Source organism: Erpetoichthys calabaricus, chromosome 17 (genome assembly GCF_900747795.2).
Source record: "Erpetoichthys calabaricus chromosome 17, fErpCal1.3, whole genome shotgun sequence".
NCBI lineage: Eukaryota > Metazoa > Chordata > Cladistia > Polypteriformes > Polypteridae > Erpetoichthys > Erpetoichthys calabaricus.
Genome location: NC_041410.2, coordinates 85,495,803 through 85,513,976, shown reverse-complemented (window position 1 = coordinate 85,513,976; position 18,174 = coordinate 85,495,803). Strand labels below are relative to the sequence as shown.

The following is an 18,174-nucleotide window of genomic DNA, read 5'->3' as shown; positions in this document are numbered from 1 at the left end:
ATTTTTTTGCAGGTTCTTGAAAGAGACAAAAGGCTCTTGGTCAACGCACAGTAAATAATTAAAACAGCCAAGTCAATGTCAGATCATTTCACCATATAAAAGGACTATCGAGGCTTTTTTTTTTTAATACCATGCTTACATGTTCTCCTTAAGGCCACATAGCTTTTCTCCAGGATAACCAGCCTTCCTCCCACACCCGAAAAGAAGTGTGCTGGGTTAACTGGCCATGTTAAACTGATGCCACGTGAGTGTGGGTGCCTCTGTGTGTGTGTGTGATGGGCTGGTTCCCGTCAGGATTAGCTTCTGCCTCACACCCTAACACTGAATTGGATTACGTTGGTCTAAGAAAGAAATGTGATCAATTACAGCTTTCTTGTGAGATGGAAAACTACAACGAGATCTTTAACCAAAGTCCACATGTCACTTACAGGTAAGCAGGATTGGTGTTGACCAACTGGATAAGTTGCTTTGGATTCGGAGACACTGCAGCCAAGATATCTTGCTCAATGGCCATCGGAAGCACTGCATATCCGCAGTAGTCAATGTGCTCCCCTAAAAAAAATTACAGTTTTAAGCTTATGGAATTACAGAATAAAAACATAACTATTTATGTTATAGAACTATGACCAGTCATAAATTAAGTAGAGTGGCTCCAGAAAAGAACCACTTTTAACACAAAATTATAAAAAAAAAATCAACTGCCACTGATCACTGTGAATTTATGACCTAGCCCTGCAACCACTAGCATCTAAGGAGCTTTGTTACACCTTATCAGAGAAACTGCTGATCCAAAGATAAGAAGGCCAGGGAGAACAGAAAAAGGGTAAAGGTAAGTTGGAAATGTTTTAGAACTGGCCCGACTCCATAAAAAAAGAGGAATGTGCTCTTGCTTTCGAATAATGCGGATGAACTGTCACATCTCATGGCGGCCCTCTGATACGGAAATACAGACTGTCAAAAGAGACAAGTTACATCGTCCTGTTAAATGATAATAATCATCCCTCTGAAAACAGGGACTCGGGAACTGCAATGATGAATCATTCCGACCTTATAGTTATATGTGGCGACTGGAAGGAACAACGACAAACCTCCATCAGTATGTGTCAGTCTCCACTCGTGAGCACATCAAGCTGGTGCTACTTCATTCAAATGATGCCTTTAAATGTAAACTTGGGGCACATCTGGGTAGATCTGACCACAATCTGATCCATCGAAGCACCTACACGTCAAAAGATCTATTGCCATTAGCCCAGCCTAAAGTTCTTGGGTCCAAATATGTGTGTCAGTTTGATACTTCACAGCTGTTTTACTTTTAACAAATATGGAAATATTACTAAAATCCTATTTTTGCTTTCTGGGATATTATGCGTTACCGGATGAGAAGGGGAAAAATTTAATTCAAATTATTTTAGAAGACGGTTGCCGCAGAATAAAATTTTAAAAAGTTGAAGGGGTCTGAATATCCTGTAAAAAAGCCTGGGTACGAAGGTTTAGCTCGGTCAACAGACATGGGGAGCTGGTCTCACAGTAAGAAGCGAGTAATGGAGCCCAAAGAATGTGGCGGTCCAACCCTTGGTGAACTGGCATCAAATGCGGAAACAACAGCACATTAGACGTCTAAGAAAAGTCAAACACCGAAATGCTAAAATACTTAAATAAAGGACAAGAATTAACTGGCTTTAGAAGACTTTATTTAACACTGCTGCTTCACGGTTTCAGAATCGAGGTTTCAAATACTAGCTATTGTTCAGCGTACGTAATTGCCCACTATAGCCTGGTCATTCAGTCCCCCTAATCATCCCCTGTCCTTTATTGGCTACATATCACGTCGACGACTAAGTGAAGAAGTAACAGCAGCACGTCGAAAAGAGACCCAAAAGCGTTGGAGAGAAAAGAAGGCAAAAAAAGAACAATAATAATCTACATGCAAATTCAGAAAATAAGGAAAGTAGTAATCAACCCGAACCAAGTGGAACTGAGAAGCTCGCAGGCAGTACCGCCGCTCCCTATACGCAGAGTACGCAGTCTGCACAGGGCACCAACTCCCAGGGGGGCACCATCCCAGCTGCTCAAAAAAATCGTTTTTATATATTATAATAATAAATTAATATTAATAATATACACATACAAATAAACAAAAATATAAACGTATATATTGCATTTTACGATGAACGCAGAGTAGGCTAAGCACACGTGAAGACGCACGCGCCCTCACCTCTGTTACGGCTGCCTAACTAATATTTGGGGGAGGGGCACAAAAGTAAATTTCTGCTTAGGGCACCCATTTGGCCAGCAGGTCCAATCGGGGTCAGAAATAAAAAACTTCATAAAGACGCTCAAAAGCGTTGTTGCGATACACATGCAGAGAAGGTAACAGATTATCCATTCATCCATCCATTATCCAACCCGCTATATCCTAACTACAGGGTCACGGGGGGTCTGCTGGAGCCAATCTCAGACAACACAGGGCGCAAGGCAGGAGACAAACCCCGGGCAGGGTGCCAGCCCACCGCAGGTTACAGATTATGAAAGAAGTAAAATTCGAACGTATCAGAAAAATGATAGTAAATATTGCATAGCGCTAAAAAAAACGAAAATTATGACTCGGTGAAATAACGCAACAGTAATAAGAGATTGAATATATGGCAAAAGTACCGTATGTAGATATTGTGAGGCTTTAAAACTTTAAGTCGGAGACTTGTAGATTGTCTAATTCATGTTGCCATCAGGGAAAAGTAGTGTTTCATCCCAATGAAGAGGCATCTCCACGAGAATTAAAAGATTTGTTGTTTGGTGAAAGTGAAATCCCGCGAAAGAAGATTTCAAGCCTCGCGAGACAAGACTTTATGCAATGAGATTTGGAAAAGACCCGCCTACATCTAACACATTTACAACCACGCACACGGTTCAATCATTTCTCATTTGTGTGAATGCTATTGTCAGACACAGTTTGTGCAGAGAGAAAGAAATGATATTCACTCACGCAGTTGTCACGATGTAATTTCAAACACGGAATGAAAATTCAATGCGATACTGACAAAAAGGTAAAAACGAAAAGAGATCGAATACATGGACATAGGAGATATGACAGAAGTATGTACATATTGTAAGGCTTTAAACTTTAAGTCGGAGACTTGTAGATCATCTAATTTGTGTTGTCATCAGGGAAAAGTGGTGTTGCCTCCCAGTGAAGAGGCGTATCCAAGAGAATTAAAAGATTTGTTGTTTGGTGAAAGTGAAATCCCGCGAAAGAAAATTTCAAGCCCCGCGAGACAAGACTTTATGCAAAGAGATTTGGAAAAGACCCGCCCACATCTAACACATTTCCAACCACGCACACGGTTCACGCAGTTGTCACGATGTAATTCCAAACACGGAATCAAAATTCAATGCGATACTGACGAAAAGGTAAAAACGAAAAGAGATCGAATACCAGAGAAGGACTTGAACGGAAAATATCACTATACACAGATGATATGGTACAATCAGACTTCCAAACAACATCTTCACAACTAGTTCCTAATGTACTAGAAGACTTTCAAGAGAAAATCAATTTGAATAAAAGTGTGCTTTTTGCAGTGAACTCTCTATCACACCATACTCAACTGGAAGGACATTTTCATATATCAACGTGAAAGAAACCCACTCCGGAGCTATATAAAGATGATTCTTCTCTTTGTAGGCATTGGTAAATTTCTGAAATTTTTGGCTCAAATATATGTGCATTGATAAAATTACTTTACACCAGTCCAGAAGCCTCAGTTTGTATTAACAACCTGATCTCAAATTACTTCAAACTAGAATGTGGTACTTGACAAAGGTGCCCTGCATCACCATTGCTTTTTGCAATTGCCATTGAGCCACTAGCCATTCATTTTTAAAATACATTTCAGATAAAGTGGATTACCAGAGAAGGACTTAAACGGAAAATATCACTATACAGAGATGATATGGTACAATCAGACTTACAAACAACATCTTCACAACTAGTCCCTAATGTACTAGAAGACTTTCAAGAGTAAATCAATTTGAATAAAAGTGTGCTTTTTGCAGTGAACTCTCTAGCACACCATACTCAACTGGACATCTACCCATTTATTTTATTAGAACAGTTCAGATATCTAGGGGTAAACATCACAAGTAAATGTAAAGGTCTTTTCCAACACAATTTTGTTATGAGCATGGAAAAGAAAATCCAACAAAGGTGAACAGATGGCCAACCCTCCATCTCACATTAGCAGGGAGAATCAATACCTGTCAAGATAAACATCCATCCCGAACTTCTTTTTCTATTTCAGAGCATCCTTATATACATTAACAAATCATTCTTTAAGAAATTAAACTCAATTATAACCTCATTTATTTTGAATTTGAGATGTCCACCCATTCAAAAGGTGACTCTTCAAAGACCTAAAGCAGACGGTGGCATGGCACTACCTAAGTTTCAATTTGATTACTGGGCCGCAGATATACAAGTGATAAAAACCTGGAAACTGAGACAAGTTGATTAATTTACACAAGCCTGGTCTGTAGCGAAAATAATCTTTCTGTACTTTATTTATATACCCTGATTTGTGCCCCAGTAGATACAAATTATTGTTAATATACCAATAACCCAACTGTCAATTAATCACTCATAATAGGAAACCAATGCAGGAAGCACTTCAAGGCAGAGGCGCTTTTATCTGTTGCTTCAACCCTCTCAAACCCACACAGTATTCAATCTCTGTTAAACGCTTGGGATTAAGACACTGTGGCGGACGGTGGGCTACTCAACTCGGCCGGGACGCCCAAAGAAGAGAAGGATGGGGGAAGGCAGCTACAATGAGACACTGCCTTCCCCAAGACGCCGGATGGCAAGTTCCCTTGATTCCCGCAGGGAATACATGGACATAGGAGATATGACAGAAGTATGTAGATATTGTAAGGCTTTAAACTTTTAAGTCGGAGACTTGTAGATCGTCTAATTCGTGTTGCCATCAGGGAAAAGTAGTGTTGCCTCCCTGTGAAGAGGCATATCCGCAAGAATTAAAAGATGAGATTGTTGTTGTCCCCGGACCTCCTTGTGGGGACTTTTAACATGAGATTCTGTCAAGTCACGCCCTACTTACAACCATTTTCAAATAAGATCACGGACATCTAACCTCTTAGTGGTGTAAAGGCTTTCATCAGACACACGCCCTGTGCTCTCAGCTCTTATAAATTTTAATCAGGACAATAACTTTTTACATTCTAGATGACACGTCAACGACTAAGTGAAGAAGAAAGAGCAGCGTGTGCAGATCACGCAACACGGCAGCAGCAGCTGATCGAGCAAAGAGGAGGTAACAAAAAAAAACAACAACACTGTATTTGTTTCCCATTGGATCGCCGTTTAAGAGGGCGTGTTGGAGGAGCGACCGCGTCTCCTTGGGGTGCTTTCAGCCCCCCTCTTCACAACACGAGCGGCAGAGACGTGAAGTGCCTGGCCGTTTTGGAAAGCGAAGTGAGCAGGGTGCAAAACCCCTTAGTATTACAAAACTATTAAAGTATAAAGTGACCAACGTATAGTAACAGGGTGGCACTGTGCTTGGTGTGGCTGCCAAAGAGTTGCTCCCCTTTTGCTCACACCGCCTAAAAATGTGTGAGGACAAATAAAGTCAATTCATTTTATTCAGCATATATAGCACCTTTTCTATCTGGCATCTATAAACTGGACCTGTGAGTGACTGTGCCCTGTGTTGGAATCTTACAGGTGGTTTATGGTGCCCCGTACTCCTTTAACTGAAGTAAGACATACGGAAGGAAATATGGTGAACTAACAAATAACATAATACATCCATCCATTTTCCAACCCTCTAAATCCGAACACAGGGTCGCGGGGGTCTGCTGGAGCCAATCCCAGCCAACACAGGGTGCAAGGCAGGAACCAATCCTGGGCAGGGTGCCAACCCACCGCAGGACACACACACCCACACACCAAGCACACACTAGGGCCAATTTAGAATCGCCAATCCACCTAACCTGCATGTATTTGGAATGTGGGAGAAAACCCACGCAGACACGGGGAGAACATGCAAAATCCACGCAGGGAGGACCCGGGAAGCGAACCCAGGTCTCCCAACTGCGAGGCAGCAGCGCTAGCCACTGCGCCACCCTAACAAATAACATAATACATGTAATTAAAACAAATACAATGAATCCATTATTACCAATTAAATTGACTCGCCCAGGAGCCCGTGCATAGAACAATGGAGGAGATCCAAACTTTGATATGAACTTCTCTTTGACCGTCTGCAACCTGTAACGAAATGTGAAAGAAACATTTCAACCGTTAAATCAGAGAGTGCACACTTTCATTATAATCGCATTGTTACTACAGGAAAATTCTAAGTTTTTCGTTCAAGCACTTGGGTTTCTTGCATCTGCACGGACATTTTCTTTCATTTTTGACATCCCTTTTGGCCCTCATCACATCTGTTCATTTCCCTTGCACTCTTGTTTATTACATTAAAACATCACTTCATCATTAGCACAGACGCGGACCCATGTCGGTCCCCTTCCAGCTCGTTGAAAAAGTGCTGAGTGCCCCATGAAAAGCTGACAAAATGAGACCCCATTGTCCCCTGTACACCTGCACCCCTTTGAAATGTCATCGAGTAAAGCAAAGCAAGTGTGACAAGAAATCAAGTGTCGCTTATTCTATCAAGATCTTCTGAAATGGCCATTTGTGGGGACCCCCAGAAAAGATTGCAAATAATTGGATTGGAGTGATTGTTCAAACTCGCTGTCTTCTTGAATTTGTATCACACACACGTGTCTCCAATCGTGCAGTCAGTCATTCAGACGACATTCAGACACTCTGCTGTTGGGTGTCATCAAGTGTCCCACCCTGAATGTGGAGCAGAGAAAGCAAAAAGGAAAGGGTTGTATGAGGGGATCAGAAAGAAAATGAGAGACCAGCATGTGAAAGTCAAAGGCTAGAAGACCACCTCCAGGTTGCTTGATGTTCCTGTGACAACAGTTCAAAATTATTAAGAAGTTTAAGGTCCATGGGGCTGTAGCCAACCTCCTCAAGAGGAACCTCGACCACAAAATGGGCAGAATGGTAGACACAAATCCAAGGACGACTTCCAAGGGGATACAAGGTGAACTCCAAGGGCAGGCAGGGGGTCTGATCGCACCATCCATCACTTTTTGAGCTACAGTGGACTCAATGGAAGAAGATCCAGGAGGACTCCACATAAAAAGCCAGACTGGGATTTGCTAAAATGCGTATTGACAAACCACAGTGCTTCTGGGAGAATGTCCTTTGGACTGATGACACAAAACTGGACCTTCCTGACAAGTCATGTCAACTCCAAAACGAAGCTGTCAAAGAAAAGACCACCACAGCTACTGAGAATCATGGAGGAGGTTCAGTTATGTTTTGGGGCTGCCTTGCTGTGTCTGGCATGGGGTGCCTTGAGTCTGTACAGGGGACAATGAAATCTCAAGACTAGCAGGACATTCTGGGGTGAAACGTACTGTCCAGTGTAAGAAAGCTCCATCTCAGTCGCACGTCATGGGTCCCCAAACAGGATAAGGAGCCGAAACACACAGCGAAAAGCACCCAAAAATAGCAAAGAACAAAACATGGGACTGCTCTGAAGTGGCCTTCTGTGTGCCCTGATTTGAATATCAATGGAAAGAACTGAGACATGCAGTCTGGAGAAGACCCCCTTCAAACCTGACCCAGCTGGAGCAGGTTGCTGAGGACGAGGGCAGAAATCTCATGGAGAGCTCCTGGAATTTCTCATTTGCAGTGATTAACTCTGAAGGTTGTGCAACACAATCTTAGGTTAAGGGTCTCATCATGTCTGTTCGTGCCATCTTCATTTCTGCCCTTATTTGAAATATTCTGTTGAATCAAAACTCCAAAGCAAAGTCTGATTTTTTTGTTAAATGAAGAATAAACAACGACGGGTGCCGATGACTTTAATCAGCTTCAAGTTCTTTCATAGATAATTGTGGGGATCTTCTTTTTTCACGGAGGGGTACCAACAAATTTGTCCACATCTGTACCATCCATCCATCATCCAACCTGCTATATCCTAACACAGGGGGTTTCACGAAGGTCTGCTGGAGCCAATCCCAGCCAGCACAGGGTGCAAGGCAGGAAACAAACCCCAGGCAGGGTGCCAGCCCACCGCAGGGCACACAAACCCACACCCACTCACCAAGCACACCCCAGGGACAATTTAGGAACGCCAATACACCTAACCTGCATGTCTTTGGATTGTGGGAGGAAACCCACGCAGACACGGAGAGAACATGCAAACTCCACGTAGGGAGGACCCGGGAAGTGAACCCAGCAGCAGCGCTACCCACTGCGCCAACGTGCCACCCTCCACATCTGTACATCAAAGTTGTTTTTTTTCCATAAGTGCTTTATGACAAACTGAAAACGGACAAAGAGCACTGAGTATTAATGAAATGAATCAAACAAACATTCTCAAACCCACTTAATACAATTCAGAGCTGTGGGGGGGCTGTTTTTCATAGCAGCAATTAGGGCAAAGAAGGAATCCGCTCCAGACTGGACACCAGTCCATTACAAATCATAGGGCCAGCTTTAAATTGGAGATTTGACGACCAAGCAGATCTTTGCAGGCAGCCTCCACACTTGGGCGCTCAAACACGGTATGCATCAGCATTGCCCATTTTCTCTACATACTGCCGCTCATGATGAATATAAAACATCATAAGCAGTCATAAACATCAAACATCAAAGCAGATGTCTTCTTTTCACACTGAAGTGGCTTCATAAAGTTGATGGTCTAACGTTAAAATTGAGTGGGCTTGTTACTCTGCATGTGCAGATGGCTCGCAAAAGTTACTGGACTTCTGAGATCCCACTGCGCATGCTTTGTAGCTATGACAGGCGCTACATAGCATTGATTTACTGATCGCCTCCGAGATGAAAAATTCTAAATATGGTTTACTTCTCTATAATAAAGTTTCAAAGTACAATTTGCAGCACTAAAACAACCCTGCGCAGCTTTAACTGTAAACTCCACATTACAGGATAAACACCACCTGAGCAAATGCAACTGAAGTGAGTTACTGAACTCACCTTTCATCCTCGGCAACAACAACGTGTAGTTTCGGGGGTGGGTTTGTTACCATGTTTCACCTCTTAACAAATAACTCCTGGGCACACGTTCTTGGACGACTTCGCGGTGCTTTCTTCCTTCAATCAACTGACGGCAGTCAGCTGAGGCTCAAAACCGCTGGATCTTCCGGAAAGAGCGGCAGTGCGGAAATCCTGGAGAAAGTGCGTGCGCAGCACATGTGGAACCTGAGCAGGAAGAATCGGGTATGAGAAGAAGAGGAAAGGAGTGGAGAGACGCGTGCTCGTTTACCGCAAGAGAAAACAGCAACCCTCGGGTGATTCACTAAGAAAGGATTCCATTCTTTCATTTTCTGAACACGCGCTACCAACACGGGCGCAAAGCGGGGATCAGCCGGCCGTCGACTTCACTGCTGCAGCGATGCTAAACCGGAGAGTTGCACACTGGTGATGCTCAAGTGTGTTTTGGATTTTCAGCTTCAATGTATACTGACATATAAAACAACCTATCTGCTTTGGGGCGTTCAAATATTGTGAATCAAATACTAATTTTAAACAGAAATATATATTTGACTGCTGTCACTGTCCTGCTCTACTGATACACTTAGGAAATCTTTCATCCCCCACCACTATAATAATAATAATAATAATTCTTTGCATTTATATAGCGCTTTTCTCACTACGCGACTCTTCAATTCCACCCGGGGGTTAAACGTTAACATTATATAAAGTTATTGTCTGTTATACCTGCATTTTTATCACTCTTTAATTTTGTTTTGTGTATCAGTATGCTGCTGCTGGAGTATGTGAATTTCCCCTTGGGGTTAATAAAGTATGTCTATATTTATTCGAACGCGCCTTAAATTGAGCTTGAGAAAGCACGGGGTACCAACTGATGGCATTCAATAAATAAACTGGCCGAACTCATATTCTTCTTTCACGTTTTATAATTACAGCAAAAATATAACAGATAAAATGTAAGGAATGGGTAATCTTAAACACTGAATATTTTTCATTACGTCCTGGTTTTATGAATTGCGTGTGACGCCAGAAGCTACCTTAAGATAAGGTGACCATCCGTCCCCGTTTTCGGACACCTGTCCCCTCTCAGAAACATGTCCCCGGTTTCAGCTGGTTCACTTTTTTGATTGTATCTCATCACCACGATAATTTGAACTCGGCGCGCGTGCGCGGTGTTTTGACGGAGGTTACGCTTTACCGCATCCTGGAACTTTGGCAAGAAATCACGCGATAAGCTTTCGCTTTGTACTCTGTAGTGTTTAGAGTCCCTACTCGTGATCTGTAGATTGTACCCCCCACCCCAACACCGGATTGTCCCAAAAAATTCTGGTCACCTTACCTTAAGATGCAGGCCGCTTATTAATCGCGCGTTGGCTGACGCGGCTAAATTGAAAAGGCGCTTTAAAACGTGGACGATAAAGCCGAGTAGTAAAAGGGAAATCATTACTACATATAAACATTAAAACAAAGAAAAGCGCTTTATAGCGGGTTAAACGTGTTCAGAAAAATGGATGCATGGTAGTTTATGGAATGGATCATTAGAGAATGACATCTTTTTATTTCATAACCTAGCCGTGTTAGCTTAATACGTGGTTAATTAAATGAAATCGGAACGCAATGCACTTTATTGGTTACAAATACTTTTGATATATTTATTTCACATAAAAGCGTGACTAAGGCACAGCGACAAAGGGGCAGATTTCATTTTAAGGAAATTTCTCATGATAGACGTGAATGGCACTATATTAGACATATATATGAAAGGCACTATATGATAGGTAAATGTGAATGGCACTATATGATAGAAAGATAGATGAATGCACTATATAGTATACCAACAGACATATAAGCGTGAAAGACAATATGATAGATAGATATGCAAGGCACTATATTAGATAAATGGATAGACAGAAATGCAAGACACTATATTAGATAGATACGTTTTCATTTTAGTATAGTAGGCAGGATCGATAGATTTTCATTGTTGTATATAGTAGGCATTATAGATAGATAGGTACTAGCCGAGGCAGGACGACTGTGGGAGTCACCGTTTGTTTGCTGTGTATGGGTGTCATGTAGCTTCCGCTTCAATAATTACGCATGCTGTTCCTGTTTGAAGTTGAATAGTAAAGGCGATTCTCCCAAAGCCTCGAGACTAAACCTTGTCTTTCGGGTGCAAGACAGTCTCTCACGCGTCACAGTATGTAACAGACATTGACATTCACTTGACGTATTACCTGTAAAACTCAAAGTACAATGTGGTGGTTAAGGCTTTAGACTTCACACCCTGCAATTGTGGGTTCAGATCCCACGAGGAAGTCACTTCACCCGCCTGTGCTTCAATCTGACAAAACACAATTGAAACTCTGAAATGTTGGAAGTCACCTGGGATAAAGGTGTCAGCCAAATAATTACATGCAAATGTAAACACTGGTTGGGACTAAAATCCTTATCGGCAAAAGGAAATAAATAGCTAAACAGATAGATCAGCTAATAAAAAAATAAAACATGTTCAGGTGTGTTGAATCCATTTCCAAAACTGGAATTTCTCTACCACATATATCGAATTTAGGGAAAAATGCAGGTTGTGGGTGGGTAGGAACTGATTTTTGCATTGCGAGCACCCCCACCATAACATTTAAAGCCTATTTTTCAACTGTGAAGACCAAGCCCCATTTTGGGCCTGTGCAGGCTGAATCCTGCCTATATAGTTTGGGGACAAGCTGCCTGGGGTGAGACCTTTCTCTAGGCAGGTCAGTGAAGGTCTTGGCCTGGTTTATGTTTTCTTGCTTAATGGGGGGGGTGTGAAAATTTTTGATTCATAAAAAATTTTGACTTCCATTTTTTAACAGATCTCGATGTTTTAGGGTCTCCTGATACCAAAAACATTGATAATCTTGATGATGGGTGTCTGTGTGTCATAGTTTCTTGAAGACAATCTAGAGCTAAAACAGTTGGACAAAAAAACACCAAACTCGAAAGGTAAGCCTGTTATGAGATGACGATGTGCTGATTAGTTTTTGAGCTCATTATGAGGTCATGTGAACCCATAACCAGGTTACTGTTCAGGATTTTGTTGTGTGCTTGTGTATTTGTTTAGCATTCGCTTTCAGCAGCCTTGGGTGGAAGTGCGCACAAAATTACATTTCCAAGAGCAAATGCTGGGATGACCGCATTTTTAATTTTGCTGTGTTAAATAATCTGTATCAATGTATAATGAAATTGTTAAGGCGCTATATAAATAAAAGGTATTGTAACGTCCCAGCCAGGTTGAAGGTCTTTTGGAGTGACTGTTGGGCCCCACATCACGGAGGACTGACAGCCGGGGTATGATTGACGCGGTAAGGAGGGGGTCGGTACCCGGGACGGGAGGAGGGTCGAGAGGTTCGTTGGAGAAGGGGCTAGAAGGTTGTGTTGTGTGTTTTTCTTTTACGGCGTCTCTCAGGACCACAAATATGAGAGAAATAGAGAAGATTGTAAACAATTCAAAGCCAAAGACGTTCATTTTTTTTCGCCGCTGTTACAACCCTGTGGTTTTTCTTCTTTTTTTTTTTACTGTTCAGATAAACGGTTTTGTGAGCTTTACTTCGTCACTCTGTTTTTCTCTTCTTTTCGAACCTGACACGGAGGTCGCTACAGTAATATTGTTATTGATAAATTTATGATGATGAGCTAAATGTGCACTGCTAAGATCAGCAACACCATCCCGAGAGCAGTAACCCGTTTGGTAGTAACGTGCGTTACGTAGTCCGATTACTTTTACGTGTAACAGTAACCTGATGCAATACTTATCTTATTGATGTATAAATACCTGCGTTATTCTTATTCTGACCAGACTGGGTGTAAGATAACAACAACACGTAAATGGCAGAGCTCAATCGCACAGCCAAGCGGAGCAAAGTGCAATCCGGTAACAAAAACCTGCAAACAAAGCGTCACTATGATTAAACATATTCATAAAACACAAGAAAATGATCACAAGTGTCTTCGCTTATTTTAGAATTCACGGTAGCCGATGATGACGTTTAACTTTTTTTCGCGCGTATTGATGACGTCAGAGCGTTTTGCCAAAGAGCTCCTGAAGTTTGCTTGTAGATAGACAGATAGATACTTTATTAATCTCAAGGGAAAATTCACATACTCCAGCAGCAGCATACTGATACAAAAAACAATATTAAAGATTGATAACAAGGCAGGTAAAAACAGACAATAACTTTGTATAATGTTAACGTTTACCCCCCACCCCCGACCCGGTGCTTGTGCATGTAAACGCGGATTATTTAAATTAAAAAAGATTCTGGTTTCACGAGGTTATTCACCGTAATCCGAGTACGCATCGAAATAAAAACTAGACTAACTTTCTGCAGAAAAAAAATCTATGCTGCTTTAATCAGGTTTAGCAAACTATCCCACTCTTTCTAATGCTATTATGTAGTACTAGGGTGTTGTACCGTGTTAGCCATTATGAATGTAGAGAAAAGCCAAGCAAAATGACACCTTTTATTGGCTAACTAGAAAGATTACAATATGCAAGCTTTCGAGGCAACTCAGGCCCCTTCTTCAGGCAAGATGTAATCCATAATAATAATCCATAATAATAATGCTATTATGGTAACAATAAAATCTATCACTTTGTATAAAATGCATTTCTGAGGTTTCTGTACTATCGCCCGTATCCTTTTGCTAAAATACAAGTGGATACAACGGGTTTGAGAAGCACACCATGTTGAGGGGCTCTGGATTGTTTTTATATTAATTAATTTCTCAACTATGAAATATATAAATGATTTATTCATCCATTACCGAACACGCAACGGCTGTTTATTTCTTGCTCATCAAAGGCAATGTTTGGAGTTAAATTATCACGTAAAACAAAAGACCGAGCTCCCACGGACAAGCACGAATATATTACAGTATCCAAATCTTAGCTACGGGAAGAAATAAAAAACTACTCTGTTATACCTGTATTTAAACTAAAACACTTTAGAAGACGTCCACGATGTTCTAATTCATACTTGGCGCTCAAAGAATTGAAATTTTTGAAGATTCTCCTCACAGGTAGACAAACTTCCGGGATCTACATCAACCCCGCCCACCAGCCAGGCGTCGAGAGCGTGCATGTACTAAAACCTACCTAGGGGGTGGGGAAATTATGATTGATGTTACCTACGACCAATGACAGCTAAGACAGCCTTAGGGCCGTTCCTACATATGATCGACTGTAGAGTTGACCAATAAAAATAAAATTGTTACTCGCATTCACACCTAAGTGGTTAAACGTTTTGTTTGAGCAGCTGAGCGTGGTGCTGGGTAGGTCTTGCAGCCGTTTCGAGCGTCTTAACGAGTTTTAGAAACTACGTGGATGTGAATAACAATGGCAAATTACAAACCTTGGAGATTCATTGCGGACACTGGTGCAACTATAATGTTGCGAAAGTCTTTCTTTTCGTATAGTGATAGACAGAAACCTAATTAATCCCGAAGGAAGTTGCAGGGTTACAGCCGTAGACGAAAACGTTACAAATATACATGTAATAAGAATTTTAACAGACTTACGTATACTAATAAAGGTACTCATACATATATAACCATAATTGTCTAAAGTAGATTAACAAACTGTAGGCATTGACAAAATGTGTAGTGATTTGCACACACTTGTCAGTTACAATTTCACCGTACAGGTTGTTCAATGTACTACACACATCGTCATTGTCAGTTAAGAACTCACCATTCAGCACACAGGGCACAAGACCACCTCGGCTGGGGGTGAAAAATTATAGAGCCTGACGACTGAGGGTAGAAATAACCTCAAGGTCGCCTACTTTGGAGTATCACAGTTGTACTGGTCTTTTACCGAAGGTGCTCTTCTGTTTAAGGGGGAGTGGGGGGGGGGGGGGTGGTGAGTGAGTGTTATTCTCCAGGGGCCTCATGCATAACGCCGTGCGTAGAATTCGCACTAAAACATGACGTAAGCACAAAAGCCGAAATGTGCGTACGCACAGAAAAATCCAGATGCAGGAATCTGTGAGTTCGCCAACTTCCGCGTTCTTCCGCTACATAAATCCCGCTAAGCGTGGAAATAAACGCACGTGCACGCGCCTGTTGTCCCGCCCCAACTCCTCCCAGAATTTCGCCTCTTTGAATATGCAAATCAATATAAATAGCCCTTAAGCCCAGCGTTCTGTGAAAAGGCAATGGCAAAAGTACGAGGAAAAATAGAAGAATTTCAGCGAATACCAAATGGATGCAAAGAAAAACGTACTATTTGTTGGTTTAAACAGTTATACAAGCAACAAAAGGAAGTTGATCGAGTGACATAGCGTGTTGGAGAAACTCGAAAGCTCAAGTTCACAAAGTCGCACAGTGCCCTAAATAAAAAAAGTTGGCGTGAAAATGCGAAACATAGCCCACCGTCTGAGTGTCATATGAAAGCTTATTAGGGTACAGTGAAAAAAAGGCACACAATGTGAAAAAAGCACGAAATGTCAACTTTAATCTCAAAATTTCCACTTTAATCACATAGTTTATTTTGTCATTAAAGTGGAACATCATAAACTTCATCTTAAAATCGTTTAATTTACTAGTTTCTCAAATCCCATCGTAACTAAAGTAGCACATTAAATGCTTTGTTGTGTATTTGATCTTATATGAGCTCTATGTGCCCAAATCACTACGTGCTCTTCCTCCGACAGGACACAGAATCCATTACGTTCGTAAAATTACAGCTCTGTGAGTAATTAAAATACTGAGAAGTATACGTGATATCATTTTCATGATGATATGAGTTAAAGCATGTTATTAAACATGGGAACACATGCCATGCACGACCTTCAATGAAATGCTTTATTACAGAAGTACTGTCTTTTTCAAACGTACTAACCCCACAATTCCTGTCCTTACTTTTCTTTCTCCAAATACCCAATCGCCACACAATCAGCTCTGTAATAGACGTTAAACCATCAGTAAGCTTAGAACGCCGATTCTTCAAAACTTTTAAGGAACATCGAAATATCTTCGTAATGTTTAATTATTCTATCCATCTATCCTTCCAGTGTCGTGCCAGACACTGCATGAAAACAGCGCGAGGCAGGAACAAACCGTGAACGAAGCTCAAGCTCGCTAGCGCTGCAGCACCGTGTAGTTAAAGTTTTATCTGTATAATATAATCAACATATTTTGCTGCATTTCATCTTAAAAATGATATCGTCATCATACGTAAATACGCACTTTATAAAGTGGCTCAGGTTGTGCAATATTATAACTGTATCATAAGTACCTCACGGTAACTTGCAAGTACAAACAGTTCTACAAGAAGCACTTGATGGATTGATTGAGTGCGTGTATAGATAGATAGATAGATAGATAGATAGATAGATAGATAGATAGATAGATAGATAGATAGATAGATAGATAGATAGATAGATAGATAGACATCCGGCGCCGCCGAGAGTGGCAGCCTTTTCAGCAGCTCCGTGTATGACTGTATATATATGTGTATTTTTCTACTTTTATTTTTCTATTTTTATTTATTGATCACTCCTACCACTTTATTTTATGTGGATTCGTTCCCTGGATACACTTACTTTTACAACATGGGCATGGATTTTAACACGCCGAGACTCGCCTATTCAAGTACTCAACTTCGGGCGCTGAGAACAAATGCCAGTGCCGGTGTGGTTCCATATTTACCCGACGAGGTAAGAAGGCGGTATCGTGGCAGCAGAGCCAGCACTAAGCTTAAAATGAAGCAGCTTGCGAGAAAGTGGCGTTTTAAGCCTTCGGTGCCTTCTGTTATTCTGGGGAATGTGAACTCAATCTCAAATAAGATCGATGAACTGGCTGCGCTGGTGAAAAATGTCAGAACTTACAGAGAATGCAGTTTGTTGTGTTTCTGCGAAACGTGGCTAACTAACACCATCCCAGATGCTAATGTGGAGCTACCCGGGTTTAGCACAGTTAGAGCGGACAGAGATGCAAGTACCTGTGGGAAGCAAAAAGGAGGAGGACTCGCTCTCTATGTTAATACACGGTGGTGTAACTCTGGACATGTTAAAGTCAAAATCTCCACTTGCTGCAGGGACATCGAACTGTTGGCCATAAGTCTGCGTCCCTATTACTTGCCCAGAGAGTTTGGACATGTCATTGTTGTTATCGTTTACATTCCTCCTCGGGCGGACGTGGAGTCAGCGAGTGACATCATCCATTCTGCTGTTGCTAAGTTACAAACGCAGCACCCTGAGGCGCTTGTGCTAATCGCTGGAGACTTTAACCATGTGACGCTGGACAAAACATTACCTGCATTCTCCCAGTATGTGGACTGTAACACCAGGGGAAATAAGACTATTGATTTACTGTATGCAAACGTTAAAGACGCATACAGTGCCACCCCGCTGCCTGCGCTTGGGAAAGGAGATCATAACCTGGTTCTGCTTCAGCCTCACTACAAACCAAAAGTGAGAGTCCTACCTGTAACCACACGATCATTCAGGAAGTGGACCCTGGAGGCTGAGAATACTCTGAGACAATGTTTTGGAACTACAGACTGGGATATCCTGCAGGGATCACATAGTGAGAACATTGAGGAGGTTGTTGACTGCACTACTGACTACATCAACTTCTGTATGGACACTTTAGTTCCAGTAAGAACAGTACGCTGCTATGCTAACAACAAGCCATGGATTACAAGTGACATCAAGGGCCTTTTGAACCAGAAGAAAAGGGCTTTTAAAGACGGTGATCAGCATGAGCTCAAGCGCGTGCAGAAGGAACTCCGAGTCCAGCTCAGGGCGGCGAAGGAGCAGTACAGGAGAAAGCTGGAGCAGAAGTTGCAGAACAACAGCATGAAGGAAGTGTGGGATGGGATGAAGATCATCACTGGCTGCAGCTCGAAGCAGGGTGCCACCATCGAGAGAGACGTGAAGAGAGCAAACGAAATAAACATCTTCTTTAACAGGTTTGACCACCCTAACCCACTCTCACCTCGGATTACTGCACTCTCTACACATCCTTCTGCTGATACCAACATAGGAGAGACATCCCCACCCACAATTACAGCAGCGCAA

At 41.9% G+C, this 18,174-nt stretch overlaps 1 protein-coding gene across 2 annotated transcripts in view; it reads right to left on the bottom strand.

Moving 5' to 3' along the window:
* Positions 1–14,221, bottom strand: part of galk2 (galactokinase 2) — a 181,961-nt gene extending 167,740 nt beyond the window's left edge. Inside the window, exons 1-5 of one of the 2 annotated variants that reach the window (XM_051920919.1) lie at positions 14,075–14,221; positions 11,350–11,456; positions 9,095–9,319; positions 6,192–6,280; positions 429–552 (exon numbers count right to left, since the gene is read on the bottom strand). In XM_051920919.1, coding sequence (XP_051776879.1) covers positions 429–552; positions 6,192–6,280; positions 9,095–9,147 — 266 coding nt within the window. In that variant the 5' untranslated portion in view covers positions 9,148–9,319; positions 11,350–11,456; positions 14,075–14,221. The remainder of the gene's footprint in view (positions 1–428; positions 553–6,191; positions 6,281–9,094; positions 9,320–11,349; positions 11,457–14,074) is intronic. The other variant, XM_028822951.2, reaches the window with a different exon arrangement.
* Between the last annotated feature and the right edge of the window lie 3,953 nt (positions 14,222–18,174).